At 38.0% G+C, this 16,083-nt stretch overlaps 1 protein-coding gene across 1 annotated transcript; it reads right to left on the bottom strand.

Annotated features, from left to right (window-relative positions):
• Positions 1-4,955: 4,955 nt before the first annotated feature.
• LOC133548675 (uncharacterized) lies at positions 4,956-10,367 on the bottom strand. The gene is made up of 7 exons (XM_061893645.1): positions 10,275-10,367; positions 8,845-8,934; positions 6,772-6,914; positions 6,629-6,691; positions 6,029-6,554; positions 5,874-5,968; positions 4,956-5,818 (listed from the first exon to the last, which is right to left on the bottom strand). The coding sequence occupies exons 1-7, from the start codon at positions 10,356-10,358 to the stop codon at positions 5,719-5,721; spliced, it is 1,101 nt and encodes a 366-aa protein (XP_061749629.1). The 5' UTR covers positions 10,359-10,367; the 3' UTR covers positions 4,956-5,718.
• Between the last annotated feature and the right edge of the window lie 5,716 nt (positions 10,368-16,083).

Genomic DNA, 16,083 nt, shown 5'->3' with positions numbered 1-16,083 from the left:
CATGTTCACCACTGTGTTACATCACCTTTTCTTTTAACAACACTCAATAAACGTTTGGGAACTGAGGAAACTAATTGTTGAAGCTTTGAAAGTGGAATTCTTTCCCATTCTTGTTTTATGTAGAGCTTCAGTCCTTCAACAGTCCAGGGTCTCCGCTGTCGTATTTTACGCTTCATAATGCGCCACACATTTTCCATGGGAGACAGGTCTGGACTGCAGGCGGGCCAGGGAAGTACCCACACTCTTTTTTTACGAAGTCACGCTTTTGTAACACGTGCTGAATGTGGCTTGGCATTGTCTTTCTGAAATAAGCAGGGGCGTCCATGAAAAAGACAGCAGCATATGTTGTTCCAAAACCTGTATGTACCTTTCAGCATTAATGGTGCCTTCACAGATGTGTAAGTTACCCATGCCTTGGGCACTAATGCACCCCCATACCATCACACATGCTGGCTTTTCAACTTTGCGTCGATAACAGTCTGGATGGTTCGCTTCCCCTTTAGTCCGAATGACACAATGTCGAATATTTCCAAAAACAATTTGAAATGTGGACTCGTCAGACCACAGAACACTTTTCCACTTTGCATCAGTCCATCTTGGATGATTTCGGGCCCAGAGAAGCTGGCAGCGTTTCTGGATGTTGTTGATAAATGGCTTTCGCTTTGCATAGTAGAGTTTTAACTTGCACTTACAGATGTAGCGACCAACTGTATTTAGTGACAGTGGTTTTCTGAAGTGTTCCTGAGCCCATGTGGTGATATCCTTTAGAGATTGATGTCGGTTCTTGACACAGTGCCGTCTGAGGGATGGAAGGTCACGGTCATTCAATGTTGGTTTCCAGCCATGCCGCTTATGTGGAGTGATTTCTCCAGATTCTCTGAACCTTTTGATGATATTATGGAGCGTAGATGTTGAAATCCCTAAATTTCTTGCAATGTCACTTTGAGAAAGGTTGTTCTTAAACTGTTTGACTATTTGCTCACACAGTTGTGGACAAAGGGGTGTACCTCGCCCCATCCTTTCTTGTGAAAGACTGAGCATTTTTTGGGAAGCTGCTTTTATAGCCAATCATGGCACCCACCTGTTCCCAATTAGCCTGCACACCTGTGGGATGTTCCACATAAGTGTTTGATGAGCGTTACTCAACTTTATCAGTATTTATCGCCACCTTTCCCAACTTCTTTGTCACGTGTTGCTGGCATCAAATTCTAAAGTTAATGATTATTTGCAACAAAAAAAAGTGTTTATGAGTTTGAACATCAAATATGTTGTCTTTGTAGCATATTCAACTGAATATGGGTTGAAAAGGATTTGCAAATCATTGTATTCTGTTTATATTTACATCTAACACAATTTCCCAACTCATATGGAAACAGGGTTTGTATATTCTCAGGTTTGACTCGGCCGGGGTTTGAACTCACAACCTACTCTAACCACTAGACCACAATGCTGTGAATTATTGTCCTATTGAAGACTCCACTTACTTCACATCAAATATTCCACTTTGAAATACGTTTTGTGGAAAACATTACATATTTTGTGTTTTTGCCATAAACAATATTTTCTATGATTAAAAAGGGGCATAGAACTAAAAAAGTATCATCAAAAATTCAAAGAAATATTAATCAATGAATAAAAACTGATGTTGATCTGAGATTTAAGTGTTGAAAGTAAAAAAAGTCATAATAATAATGTATGACTTATAATTGGCAGATAGATCTGAAGTAGAGATTTAAGCTTAAAAAATAAATTAATTAAAAACTTATTTTTAACACAATTTCATGAGTGTGACACTTTGGATCCCAGAGATTTTTAGTGGGATTTTTTCTTTAAAACTGCCATTGCCCAAAAGATAATAATACATTAAAATCAATGTTCTTGTGAAATATTGACCAATTTAAAACTCCAATTAAAGTTAAAGTAGCAATGATTGTCACACACACATACTAGATGTGGCGAAATTAGTCTCTGTATTTGACCCATCACCCTTGTTCACACCCTGGGAGGTGAGGGGAGCAGTGAGCAGCAGCGGTTGCCGTGCCCGGGAATCATTTTTGGTGATTTAACCCCCAATTCCAACCCTTGATGCTGAGTGCCAAGCAGGGAGGTCATGGCTCCCATTTTTATAGTCTTTGGTATGACTCGGCCGGGGTTTGAACTCACAACCTACCCATCTCAGGGCGGACACTCTAACCACTAGGCCACTGAGTAGTACTTCAAATATCAATAAAATATTCCACTTTGAACTATTTATGTGGGGGAACTTTTACATGTTTAGTGTTTTTGCCATAAAAAAGAGGGTTTTCCATGAAAAGGGCATAAAAATAATAAAAACTTACAATCGACAGATCTGAAGTTGATCTAGTGATTTAAGCATTGAAATATATATGTATGTATATATATATATATATATATATATATATATATATATATATATATATATATATATATGTTTATATATATATGTTTATATATATATGTATATATATATATACATACATACATACATATATATACATATATACATATATATATACATATATACATATATATACAGATAGATGGATAGATAGTACTTTATTATACGTACATATATATGTATGTATATGTATGTACGGAAATGTGTATATATATGTATGTGTATATATATATATGTTAAATATGTATATATATATACATATGTATGTATATATATATATATATATATATATATACACACACATACATACTTACATATATACAGAGACACATACGTACATATATATACATACATACATACACATATATAGACACACTTATATGCATAAATATATATATATAAACATATATATACATACATATTTAACATATGTATGTATATATATATATATATATATATGTACGTATGATAAATATGTTAAATATATATGTTTATAAATATACTTATATACAGATAGATGGATAGATAGTACTTTATCAAACGTACATATATATATATATATATATATATATATATATATATATACATATGTTAAATATGTATGTATATATATATGTTTATATATATATATTTATGTATATAAGTGTGTATATATATGTGTATGTATGTATGTATATATATGTACGTATGTGTCTCTGTATATTTGTAAGTATGTATGTCTGTGTATATATATATATATGTACATACATATATATATATATATATATACATACATATATACATATAGTATATATGTATGTATATATATAAATAAAACACTTTTAGATCATGAGAATATTTGTGTTTTAGAACTGCCATTACAAAAAAAAAAAAACAATAAATCAAATTAAATGTTATGAATTATTGACCTATTTAATTCTCCATTTACTTCACACCAAATGTTGAGATATTTTTGGGGTGAAATTTTTGCATATTTTTTGTTTTTGCCAAAAAAAAACCGTGGTTTCTTCAACAAAAAGGGCATAAAACATTTAAAAAATATATTTATTAAACATCAGATAGATCTGAACTTGATCTAAATATTAAATGTTGAAAAAAAAAATATTAATAAATACAATAATTTAATACAAGCGTTTGGTCTTCTTGCTGTCAACACTATCATGACTTACTACAAATATTTTTCATTGGCTGTTAACCAGGAATAAACAATAATAATTACACCACACAAAGTTGTACTTAACAAGCAGGCAGTCAGACAACATAACATCATGTCCCAGCCTCTTCCTGCTCTGCAAATGTGGAGGCCATTGACGTGTGAGACACCGCCCTCTGCTGGACTCTCACCTGCAGTGCACTTTGCCCTGCAGATAATGCCATCAAACTACTGTCTTTCAAATCCAAACAATGATTTACAATTTAATGTAGACAGAAGAAATCCACCAATATCGACTGAATCCTGTTTGTTTACTCAACTGCAGAGAGAACAAGACATTTAGTAGAGGAAGTCTTTATAATAATAATAATAATAATACACTTTGTATTACTTGTATTTCAGCCCATAAACAATTGTTACAATGCAAAATGAAGCTTTGATATCACAAATAAATGTATTATATACTTTAGAATATTTTGTCTACTGCAGGGGTCAGCAACCTTTTTGAAAGCAAGAGCTACTTCTTGGGTACTGATTAATGCCAAGGGCTACCAGTTTGATACACACTTAAATAAACTGCCAGAAATGGCAAATTTGCTCAATTTACCTTTAATAAATAAATATATATATATATAAATGGGTATTTCTGTCTGTCATTCCGTCGTATATATTTTTTTCCTTTTATGGAAGGTTTTTTGTAGAGAATAAATGATATGAAGTGCAAATTAGCAAATTATATTTATATAGCGCTTTTCTCTCGTGACTCAAAGCGCTTTCCATAGTGAAACCCAATATCTAAGTTACATTTAAAGCAGTGTGGGTGGCACTGGGAGCAGGTGGGTAAAGTGTCTTGCCCAAGGACACAACAGCAGTGACTAGGATGGCGGAAGCGGGAATCAAACCTGCAACCCTCAAGTTGCTGGCACGGCCACTCTACCAACCGAGCTATACCGGTTTTTATGATGAAAAAAACACTTAATTGAACGGTTTAAAAGAGGAAAAAACACGAGAAAAATTAAAATTAAATTTTGAAACAGTTTTTCTTCAATTTCGACTCTTTTTAAAATTCAAAATTCAACCGAAAAAAAATACAAAAAAACTAGCTAATTTGAATCTTTTTGAAAAAATTTAAAAATAATTTATGGAACATCATTACTAATTTTTCCTGATTAAGATTCATTTTAGAATTTTGATGACATGTTTTAAATGAGTTAAAATCCAATCTGCACTTTGTTAGAATATATAACAAATTGGACCAAGCTATATTTCTAACAAAGACAAATCATTTTTTCTCCTAGATTTTCCAGAACAAAAATGTTTAAAGAAATTCAAAAGACTTTGAAATAAGATTAAAATTTGATTCTATAGATTTTCTAGATTTGCCAGAATATTTTTGGGGAATTTTAATCATAATAAGTTTGAAGAAATATTTCACAAATATTATTTGTGGAAAAAACAGAAGCTAAAATGAAGAATTAAATTAAAATGTATTTATTATTCTTTACAATAAAAAAAAAAAATACTTCAACATTGATTTAAATTGTCAGGAAAGAATTTAAAAGGTATTTCTGTTTAAAAATCCTAAAATCATATTTAAGGTTGTATTTTTTCTCTAAAATTGTCTTTCTGAAAGTTATAAGAAGCAAAGTAAAAAAATAAATGAATATATTTGAACAAGTCTTTAAAATATTTTCTTGGATTTTCAAATTTTACTTGAGTTTTGTCTCTCTTAGAATTAAAAATGTCCAGCAAAGCGAGACCAGCTTGCTAGTAAATAAATACAATTTAAAAAATAGAGGCGGCTCACTGGTAAGTGCTGCTATTTGAGCTATTTTTAGAACAGGCCAGCGGGCGACTCATCTGGTCCTTACGGGCGACCTGGTGTGTTGGTGACCCCTGATCTAGACAATGTCAGCTTTACAGATGCCGTGTGTTAATGTCTATGGTGATTTTTAGGAACACGGTGTCTATGTGGAGTGGAGGCAACTAATATTAATTAATCCAGACTACACTTTTGACTGTTAACGTCAGCTTTACAGGTGCCATAGTGGGCAACTATTGGAGGAAATATGATAATTCCAGAAAGTGTATTTTGTTGTGTAACTCTGAGTTAAGGAAGGTGTTGCAGTGCAGCTCGTGTCCGGCCTCAAACGGTGCTGCAGGGTCCCTCGCTGTCCTCGCTGTCCTCCCACAAAGCTCCACTAGAGGGCGCCAAAGAGAAGCCGGGCTGAGCCGGCAGTCCTGGTCTGAAAGAGCCAGTGAGTCCAACAGCAATTGTCCTGTCAGGTAAAACCAGCTCACCTCAGGTTGTCCCTCGAGGCCGCAAAGTTCTGCCTGCCGGACGTCCGGACCGGAACGAAGCCTTGCCTCCGGTCCTTCTCCGGAGTCGGGTCGGCCTGCGACGACGGAGGTCAGCTTGTTGGCAAACACGATCATCTCGGCATGCGTGGGCTCACCTTGATGCCAACCTGCTTAGACGGGTGGTCCCAGATGGGCCTGAAGGCCCGGTTGGCGTGGAGCGGAGGAGATCCCTTCCTGACGCTGACCAGCTTCTTGCCGGGCATGGACTTCCTCAGCGGGGGGTGAGGGGTCAGTCTGGGGATCTGCCACCTGAGACAAACGCTCCTCTCGGAATGCTCCCGAGGCTTCAGCAGAACCGGGACCTGGCTGTCCTCCTCGTCCTCCAGCACCTCCCTGCACAGAGTGCAGTCCGGACCGCAGGACGTCCCGGAGGAGTCGTCCAAGGCCGAGGTGTCCGCATCCGTCTCCGGCTCCTCCGGGGTCTGGTGCGCCTCCAGCTCTGACGCTCTGAAGGTGCCCAGGCCCGAGTCGCTGGTCTCGCCCCACCCTGGAGTGTCCGGAGTGAGGAGGAGGGAGCGTCCGGGATGGGGGACATGATCCGAGCAGGTCTTCCTCCTCACGGGGCTGCAGGACCAACACTCCAGACGCACGCCAGACCCGTTGGTGAGGAGCAAAGACTCTCTGAAGACCACCAGGGAAGAAAGTAGACACTAACACTTTGCTATGTGCTCTTTATGTCCAGCACCAATACTCACCTCTGGGCTGCAGTGTCTGCTTGTGTCCTCTGGAGGGCGCTGCTGCGGGTGTCGGCACAGCAACTGACGTCGAGGCGCATCCAGGTCATCTTATTAGGCACACGTGCACGGCTGGATCAAAGATTGTGTCCATGCCCACTGACCGGTTTTGTTGTTCTTGGTCTTCACGGTTCAGGTCTTCCTCCAGGACGGCGTGACAAGCAGACAGGACGTCCCTCAGCACGCGCTCAGTGCCCAGCAGGAGGCTGCAGTCAGGATGCTCGATACTGGTCCACTGCAGCAAGTTCTCCACACAGCCAGGGAAGATGCACACTTTTTTATGTCCAATCATTGTCTCTTTTCATTTTATGTTCATTAATTAACAATCCTCAAGGGAAGGTAACAGCTCACGAGAGGAGATACATATATATATATATATATATGTATATATGTATATATATTAGGGATGCACCGATTAATCGGTAACCGAATATGGCAAAAAAAGCCACATTCGGCCTTCGGTGGAATGAGTTAAAAACAAGGCCGAATAGTGGCGTGTGACGCAATTTTTTGACGCGGTGACGTTGGGATATGTTGTGTACCTGTATAAGTGTATGAGGTTACAAGCACACACTTATTGAGATTTAGTGGGGCCTCTGTTTACATTATTAGCCTGTTGTGTAGGCTACCTGTATAAGTGTATGAGGTTACAAGCACACACTTATTGAGATTTACTTGAGCCTTCTGTTTACATTATTAGCATATCTACTGTGGCTAAGCAGACTTTTGCCAAAAGGACAATAATTCATTTGTTGTGGGTTTATCCACTTTAATGCACTTTATTTTTTTTTGGAATGCATGTTTTGTTTGAAGGCCTAATATAAATGAAAAACTTTGTGCTTTTTTTTGAAAAGCAAAGGCTACTGGAGTATTAAAAAAATGTCAATATTCAATAAAAAATTACTTTATTTGAAAAACATGTCTAAATATTTATTCTAGGCTATTTATGGAATATAAAAAAAAATGTGAAAAACTGCATTCATTATTCGGTATTCGGCCTTCGGCCAAACGTTTAAGTTTTATTCGGCTTCGGCCACAAATTTTCATTTCGGTGCATCCCTAATATATATATATATATATATATATATATATATATATATATGAAAAAAAAATCTCCTGATTGAGGGAACCCCTCATGAAACAGTTCTGTAGAGATGAAGTAGTCTTGTAATTTTTCCCACACCTACATATTGCGCTCTACCACGGTATCGAGTACTATGTATATTGGGACGGCGTGGCGCAGTGGTAGAGTGGCCGTGCACAACCCGAGAGTCCCTGGTTCAATCCCCACCTAGTACCAACCTCGTCACGTCCGTTGTGTCCTGAGCAAGACACTTCACCCTTGCTCCTGATGGGTGCTGGTTAGCGCCTTGCATGGCAGCTCCCTCCATCAGTGTGTGAATGTGTGTGTAAATGTGGAAGTACAAGTACAACCCATTTATTTATTTATTTATTCTCTGGATAATCCAATCAAGACACATATATATATATATATATATATATATATATATATATATATGTATATATATGTATATATATATATATATATATACAGTATTAATATTTATGGAGACCATTATTTTATTTATTTAGTGTATTATTATTATTATGGTACATATAATATATGTATACAAAAGAGTACTATATACTGTATATAGCTGAAATATTGCTGAATATATTGTAATAATATATTAACATGTAATATTATTTACTGCTTTGGCCCTGCGATGAGGTGGCGACTTGTCCAGGGTGTACCCTGCCTTCCGCCCGATTGTAGCTGAGATAGGCGCCAGCGACCCCGAAAGGGAATAAGCGGGAGAAAATGGATGGATGGATTATTTACTGCTTTTTTATTGAAAATAATATTTCAAATAATTTCACCAAAATCTTGGTGTGCTACTGTCTTCAATAATTTATTGCATGATTTACTTATAATATTTGAGAAATTGACTTTTCAACATTCTGGGAAAAAAAGTAAAAATCATCCGCCATTTTTTTACCTTTAAAAAAATATATTTTATTCATATAATATTTCAACCTTGCGGGCCAAGATGATTCTGCATGATGTGTTTTCCCCCCAGCACTCTTTTGATGTCGTACAAAGTATAATTTCAGTGTTTAGTCTGCAGTGCACTTAGACAGACAAGGGTGACATTATAGTGGCACAGGTGACTCACCTGGATGTGACTCAGGTAACAGTGGACGCGGCTTACAGGCGCCAGATGAAGCGACAGCACTTGGACTTGCTCTTTTTCCACCTGGCTCACCTGTCAGTGCACATCACATCACAGTCATACTGTATACTAAGTGCACTAAGTGCACATCTCATCACAGTCATACTGTACACTAAGTGCACAAATCTCATCACAGTCATACTGTACACTAAGTGCACATCTCATCACAGTTATACTGTACACTACACACTAAGTGCACATCACAGTTATACTGTACACTAAGTGCACTAAGTGCACATCTCATCACAGTTATACTGTACACTACACACTAAGTGCACATCACATCACAGTTATACTGTACACTAAGTGCACTAAGTGCACATCACATCACAGTCATACTGTACACTAAGTGCACATCACATCACAGTCATACTGTACACTAAGTGCACTAAGTGCACATCACATCACAGTCATACTGTACACTAAGTGCACTAAGTGCACATCACATCACAGTCATACTGTACACTAAGTGCACATCACATCACAGTCATACTGTACACTAAGTGCACCAAGTGCACATCACATCACAGTCATACTGTACACTAAGTGCACATCTCATCACAGTCATACTGTACACTACACACTAAGTGCACATCACAGCACAGTCATACTGTACACTAAGTGCACTAAGTGCACATCACATCACAGTCATACTGTACACTAAGTGCACATCACATCACAGTCATACTGTACATTAAGTGCACATCTCATCACAGTCATACTGTACACTAAGTGCACATCACAGTCATACTGTACATTAAGTGCACATCTCATCACAGTTATACTGTACACTAAGTGCACATCTCATCACAGTCATACTGTACACTACACACTAAGTGCACATCACAGTCATACTGTACACTGCACACTAAGTGCACATCACAGTCATACTGTAGACAAAGTGCACATCACAGTCATACTTTACACTAAGTGTACATCACAGTCATACTGTAGACAAAGTGCACTTCACAGTCATACTGTAGACAAAGTGTACATCACAGTCATACTGTACACTACACACTAAGTGCACATCACAGTCATACTGTAGACAAAGTGCACTTCACAGTCATACTGTAGACAAAGTGCACATCACAGTCATACTTTATACTAAGTGCACAACACAGTCATACTGTAGACAAAGTGCACATCACAGTCATACTTTACACTAAGTGTACATCACAGTCATACTTTACAATAAGTGCACATCACAGTCATACTGTAGACAAAGTGCACATCACAGTCCTACTGTACACTACACACTAAGTGCACATGTGCTGTACACTACACACTAAGTGCACATGTGCTGTACACAGTAAGTGTAGTAGTGATGATGTACATACAGTATAAGTGCAAGCAGAGTATGGTGGTCCTACCTTCTGCTGCTTGTCAGGACAAGTGAGTGTGCAGATGTCCAGTGACAGGAAGGAGGCCAGCGTGCGAGTGTACTCCACATACATGTCGGAGAAAGTTGTCTGCAAGATGAAGTTTCACTTATTTAGTCACCTCCGCCAAGGTTGAAACACACAAAATATTGTTTGTTTGCACTTAAATGCAGTTGGAACCTCAACCAAGTCTACCAAACAAACTATATTTGACATATAAATGATAAACACGTGTGTATACTCATTTAAACTCAATGCTAGTGTACCTAAAAAACTATATTTGATATGAAAATTATAAACATGTGTGTATACTAATGTAACTTTAGTTTAAACTTGATTCTAGTGTACCTAACAAACTATATTTAATATATAAATGATAAAACTGTGTGTATACTATAATGTAACTTTAGTTTAAACTCAATTATAGTGCACCTAACAAACTATATTTGACATATGTTGCGTTTGGACCAGATGTTCCTCCGAGGGAATTTAAGTTGCTGGTCCATCCGAAGGTCTTTTGATGACACATAAGTTGATTTTAAATGATAACCCAGAACAGAATAGGTATTTTGCAATTTATTCCAAAGCTTTGGAGAGACCAACCTAAAAAAACAACACATTCAATTCGCACCGCCTAGTTGATCTAAAAACACTACGGAAGTCTTGCCTTTTTCAAAATGCCACCCTTCAGAGCGAATACACATATCTATTATTTTCCTCAGCTGGAGACAGAAAGAGATAGGAAAAAGGAGTATTGCTACTCCTGCATTCCAAGCTCAAGGTAGTCTACAGTGTACCAATGGTCATGAGATAAAGATAAAAAGAGTACAAGATGGAATACTAGCTATTTCAAATATGACTAAAGAAAAGAAATAACTTTAAAATATGGATGTATGTATATATCTATCTCCGTCACATATAAATGATAAACACGTTTGTATACTGATGTAACTTTAGTTTAAACTTGATTCTAGTGTACCTGACAAACCATATTTAATATATAAATGATAAAAACGTGTGTATACTAATGTAACTTTAGTTTAAACTCAATTATAGTGTACCTAACAAACTATATTTGACATATGCTGCGTTTGGACCAGATGTTCCTTCGAGGGAATTTAAGTTGCTGATCCATCCCAAGTTCTTTAGATGACACATAAGCTGATTTTAAATGATAACCCAGAACAGAATAGATATTTTGCAATTTATTCCAAAGCTTTGGAGAGACCAACTTAAAAAAACAACACATTGAATTTGCACCGCCTAGTTGATCCGAAAACACTACAGAAGTCTTGCCTTTTTCAATATGCCACCCTTCAGAGCGAATACACATATCTATTGTTTTCCTCAGCTGGAGACAGAAAGAGATAGGAAAAAGGAGTATTGCTACTCCTGCATTCCAAGCTCAAGGTAGTCTACAGTGTACCAAAGGTCATGAGATAAAGATGAAAAGAGTACAAGATGGAACACTAGCTATTTCAAATATGACTAAAGAAAAGAAATAACTTTAAAATATGGATGTATGTATATATCTATCTCCGTCACATATAAATGATAAACACGTTTGTATACTAATGTAACTTTAGTTTAAACTTGATTCTAGTGTACCTGACAAACCATATTTAATATATAAATGATAAAAACGTGTGTATACTAATGTAACTTTAGTTTAAACTCAATTATAGTGCACCTAACAAACTATATTTGACATATGTTGCGTTTGGACCAGATGTTCCTCTGAGGGAATTTAAGTTGCTGGTCCATCCGAAGGTCTTTTGATGACACATAAGCTGATTTTAAATGATAACCCAGAACAGAATAGATATTTTGCAATTTATTCCAAAGCTTTGGAGAGACCAACTTAAAAAAACAACACATTCAATTCGCATCGCCTAGTTGATCTGAAAACACTACAGAAGTCTTGCCTTTTTCAATATGCCACCCTTCAGAGCGAATACACATATCTATTGTTTTCCTCAGCTGGAGACAGAAAGAGATAGGAAAAAGGAGTATTGCTACTCCCGCATTCCAAGCTCAAGGTAGTCTACAGTGTACCAATGGTCATGAGATAAAGATAAAAAGAGTACAAGATGGAATACTAGCTATTTCAAATATGACTAAAGAAAAGAAATAACTTTTAAATATGGATATATGTATATATCTATCTCCGTCACATATAAATAATAAACACGTTTGTATACTGATGTAACTTTAGTTTAAACTGGATCCTACTGCACCTAACAAACTATTTTTGATATAGAAATTATAAACACGTGTGCATGAAAATGTTTAAAATATTTGTTGTAAATACATTTCTAAATATTCTTTAATTCATGCAATCTTTGGTCTTTAATTAAGGCAGAGGGTTATTCAATTTTGTTAAAAAAAACTATAAGTATTTTTTATATTTTTGAGGCATATAGTACCAGTGTATTGTGGATATTGCAGTGATTGGATTGATTTTTGTAATTATTACAAAATATTTTTGGGGGTGTTTTTTGTTATTCTTTCCAGTACTAAAGACAAGAAACAATACTAGTTTCAAACCTGGAGCTCTTCAATGTCAACAAAGACATACTTGCCAACCCTCACGGATTTTCCGGGACACTCCCAAAATTCAGCGCCTCTCCCGAAAACCTCCCGGGACAAATTTTCTCCCGAAAATCTCCCTAAATTCAGGCGGAGCTGGAGGCCACGCCCCCTCCAGTTCCATGCGGACCTGAGTGAGGACAGCCTGTTTTCACGTCCGCTTTCCCGCAATATAAACAGCGTGTCTGCCCAATGACGTTATAACTGTAGAATGATCGAGGGCGAGTTCTTTGGTTTCTTACGTGGGTTTATTGTTAGGCAGTTTCATTAACGTCCTCCCAGCGCGGTAACAACACACAACAACAGCAGTCACATTTTCGTCTACCGTAAAGCAGTTCGTCTGCCGTAAACAGCAATGTTGTGACACTCTTAAACAGGACAATACTGCCATCTACTGTACATACATATGGTTAGAAAAATAGTGACAGAGAATAGAACAAGGATGGACAATTCAACCCTTAACTCAACAATGAGTAGATGAGTGTTATGTGTGTGTATATGTGTACATAAATTAACACCGAAATTCAAGTATTTCTTTTATTTATATATATATATATATATATGAAATACTTGACTTGGTGAATTGTAGCTGTAAATATACTCCTCCCTTCTTAGCCACGCCCCCGCCCCACCCACGACCCCTCCACCCCCCACCTCCCGAAATCGGAGGTCTCAAGATTGGCAAGTATGACAAAGGTCACCGTAACAATACCGAGTACAGTATCAGATACTAAAAAGATTAAGTCAATGTGGGGCGGTATAGCTCGGTTGGTAGAGAGGTCGTGCCAGCAACTTGAGGGTTGCAGGTTCGATTCCCGCTTCCGCCATCCTAGTCACTGCCGTTGTGTCCTTGGGCAAGACACTTTACCCACCTGCTCCCAGTGCCACCCACACTGCTTTAAATGTAACTTAGATATTGGCTTTCACTATGTAAAGCGCTTTGAGTCACTTGAGAAAAAGCGCTATATAAATATAATTCACTTCACTTCATAGTTACGTATTAGTGCCACCTGCCTCTTGTTTTGTACGCGCACCTGCTTTGTAATTACTCCCCTTATTTAAGCCTGCCTTTTCCGTTACTCATCCTCGCATCTGTTCCGTGCTACAGGTGACTACGCTGTTTCCCAATTGTGGTAAAGAACTGTTTAGCTCGGTTGGTAGAGTGGCCGTGCCAGCAACTTGAGGGTTGCAGGTTCGATTTAGCTTTCACTGTTATGCTGATGACACCCAACTCTACATGCCCCTAAAGCTGACCAACACGCCGGATTGTAGTCAGTTGGAAGCGTGTCTTAATGAAATTAAACAATGGATGTCCGCTAACTTTTTGCAACTTAATGCCAAAAAAACGGAAATGCTGATCATCGGTCCTGCTAGACACCGACCTCTATTTAATAATACAACTTTAACATTTGACAACCAAATAATAAAACAAGGTGACTCTGTAAAAAATCTGGGTATTATCTTCCACCCAACTCTCTCCTTTGAGCCACACATTAAAAGCGTTACTAAAACGGCCTTCTTTCATCTCCGTAATATCGCTAAAATTCGCTCCATTTTGTCCACTAAAGACGCTGAGATCATTATCCATGCGTTTGTTACGTCTCGTCTCGATTACTGTAACGTATTATTTTCGGGTCTCCCAATGTCTAGCATTAAAAGATTACAGTTGGTACAAAATGCGGCTGCTAGACTTTTGACAAGAACAAGAAAGTTTGATCATATTACACCTGTACTGTATATACCTTTATATACATATATACATACATATATACCTATACTGTATATACCTTTATATACATATATACATACATATATACCTATACTGTATATACCTTTATATACATATATACATACATATATACCTATACTGTATATACCTTTATATACATATATACATACACATATACCTATACTGTATATACCTTTATATACATATATACATACATATATACCTATACTGGCTCACCTGCACTGGCTTCCTGTGCACTTAAGATGTGACTTTAAGGTTTTACTACTTGCGTATAAAATACTACACGGTCTAGCTCCAGCCTATCTTGCCGATTGTATTGTACCGTATGTCCCGGCAAGAAATCTGCGTTCAAAAGACTCCGGCTTATTAGTGATTCCTAGAGCCCAAAAAAGTCTGCGGGCTATAGAGCGTTTTCCGTTCGGGCTCCAGTACTCTGGAATGCCCTCCCGGTAACAGTTCGAGATGCTACCTCAGTAGAAGCATTTAAGTCTCATCTTAAAACTCATCTGTATACTCTAGCCTTTAAATAGACCTCCTTTTTAGACCAGTTGATCTGCCGCTTCTTTTCTTTCTCCTATGTCCCCCCCTCCCTTGTGGAGGGGGTCCGGTCCGATGACCATGGATGAAGTACTGACTGTCCAGAGTCGAGACCCAGGATGGACCGCTCGTCGGGACCCAGGATGGACCGCTCGCCTGTATCGGTTGGGGACATCTCTACGCTGCTGATCCGCTTGAGATGGTTTCCTGTGGACGGGACTCTCGCTGCTGTCTTGGATCCGCTTTGAACTGAACTCTCACGGCTGTGTTGGAGCCACTATGGATTGAACTTTCACAGTATCATGTTAGACCCGCTCCACATCCATTGCTTTCGGTCCCCTAGAGGGGGGGGGTTGCCCACATCTGAGGTCCTCTCCAAGGTTTCTCATAGTCAGCATTGTCACTGGCGTCCCACTGGATGTGAATTCTCCCTGCCCACTGGGTGTGAGTTTTCCTTGCCCTTTTGTAGGTTCTTCCGAGGATGTTGTAGTCGTAATGATTTGTGCAGTCCTTTGAGACATTTGTGATTTGGGGCTATATAAATAAACATTGATTGATTGATTGATTGATTCCCGCTTCCGCCATCCTAGTCACTGCCGTTGTGTCCTTGGGCAAGACACTTTACCCACCTGCTCCCAGTGCCACCCACACTGGTTTAAATGTAACTTAGATATTGGCTTTCACTATGTAAAGCGCTTTGAGTCACTTGAGAAAAGCGCTATATAAATATAATTCACATTATTACCTTGGCCCTGTGATGAGGGCGGCGACTTGTCCAGGGTATACCCCGCCTTCCGCCCGATTGTAGCTGAGATAGGCTCCGGCGACCCCCCTCCCGCAACCCCGAAAGGGACAAGCGGTAGAAAATGGATGGATTTATTACCACAAAATCCTTTTTGGGGACATGTTTTTTTATTGTTTACG

Source organism: Nerophis ophidion, linkage group LG03, assembly GCF_033978795.1.
Source record: "Nerophis ophidion isolate RoL-2023_Sa linkage group LG03, RoL_Noph_v1.0, whole genome shotgun sequence".
In the NCBI taxonomy this organism is placed as follows: domain Eukaryota; kingdom Metazoa; phylum Chordata; class Actinopteri; order Syngnathiformes; family Syngnathidae; genus Nerophis; species Nerophis ophidion.
Note: the sequence above shows the minus strand (reverse complement) of the source record. Positions and strands in the feature narration are given on the sequence as shown.

What these genes read in the sequence shown, in the direction of transcription:
- LOC133548675 (XM_061893645.1), bottom strand. Translation starts at nt 10,358, where the DNA reads ATGTATGTGGAGTACACTCGCACGCTGGCCTCCTTCCTGTCACTGGAC. An exon ending in GTCCTGACAAGCAGCAGAAG is followed by an intron (nt 8,935 to 10,274) that starts GTAGGACCACCA and finishes GTGCACTGACAG; the next exon opens with GTGAGCCAGGTGGAAAAAGA. An exon ending in GCAGACACTGCAGCCCAGAG is followed by an intron (nt 6,555 to 6,628) that starts GTGAGTATTGGT and finishes GGTGGTCTTCAG; the next exon opens with AGAGTCTTTGCTCCTCACCA.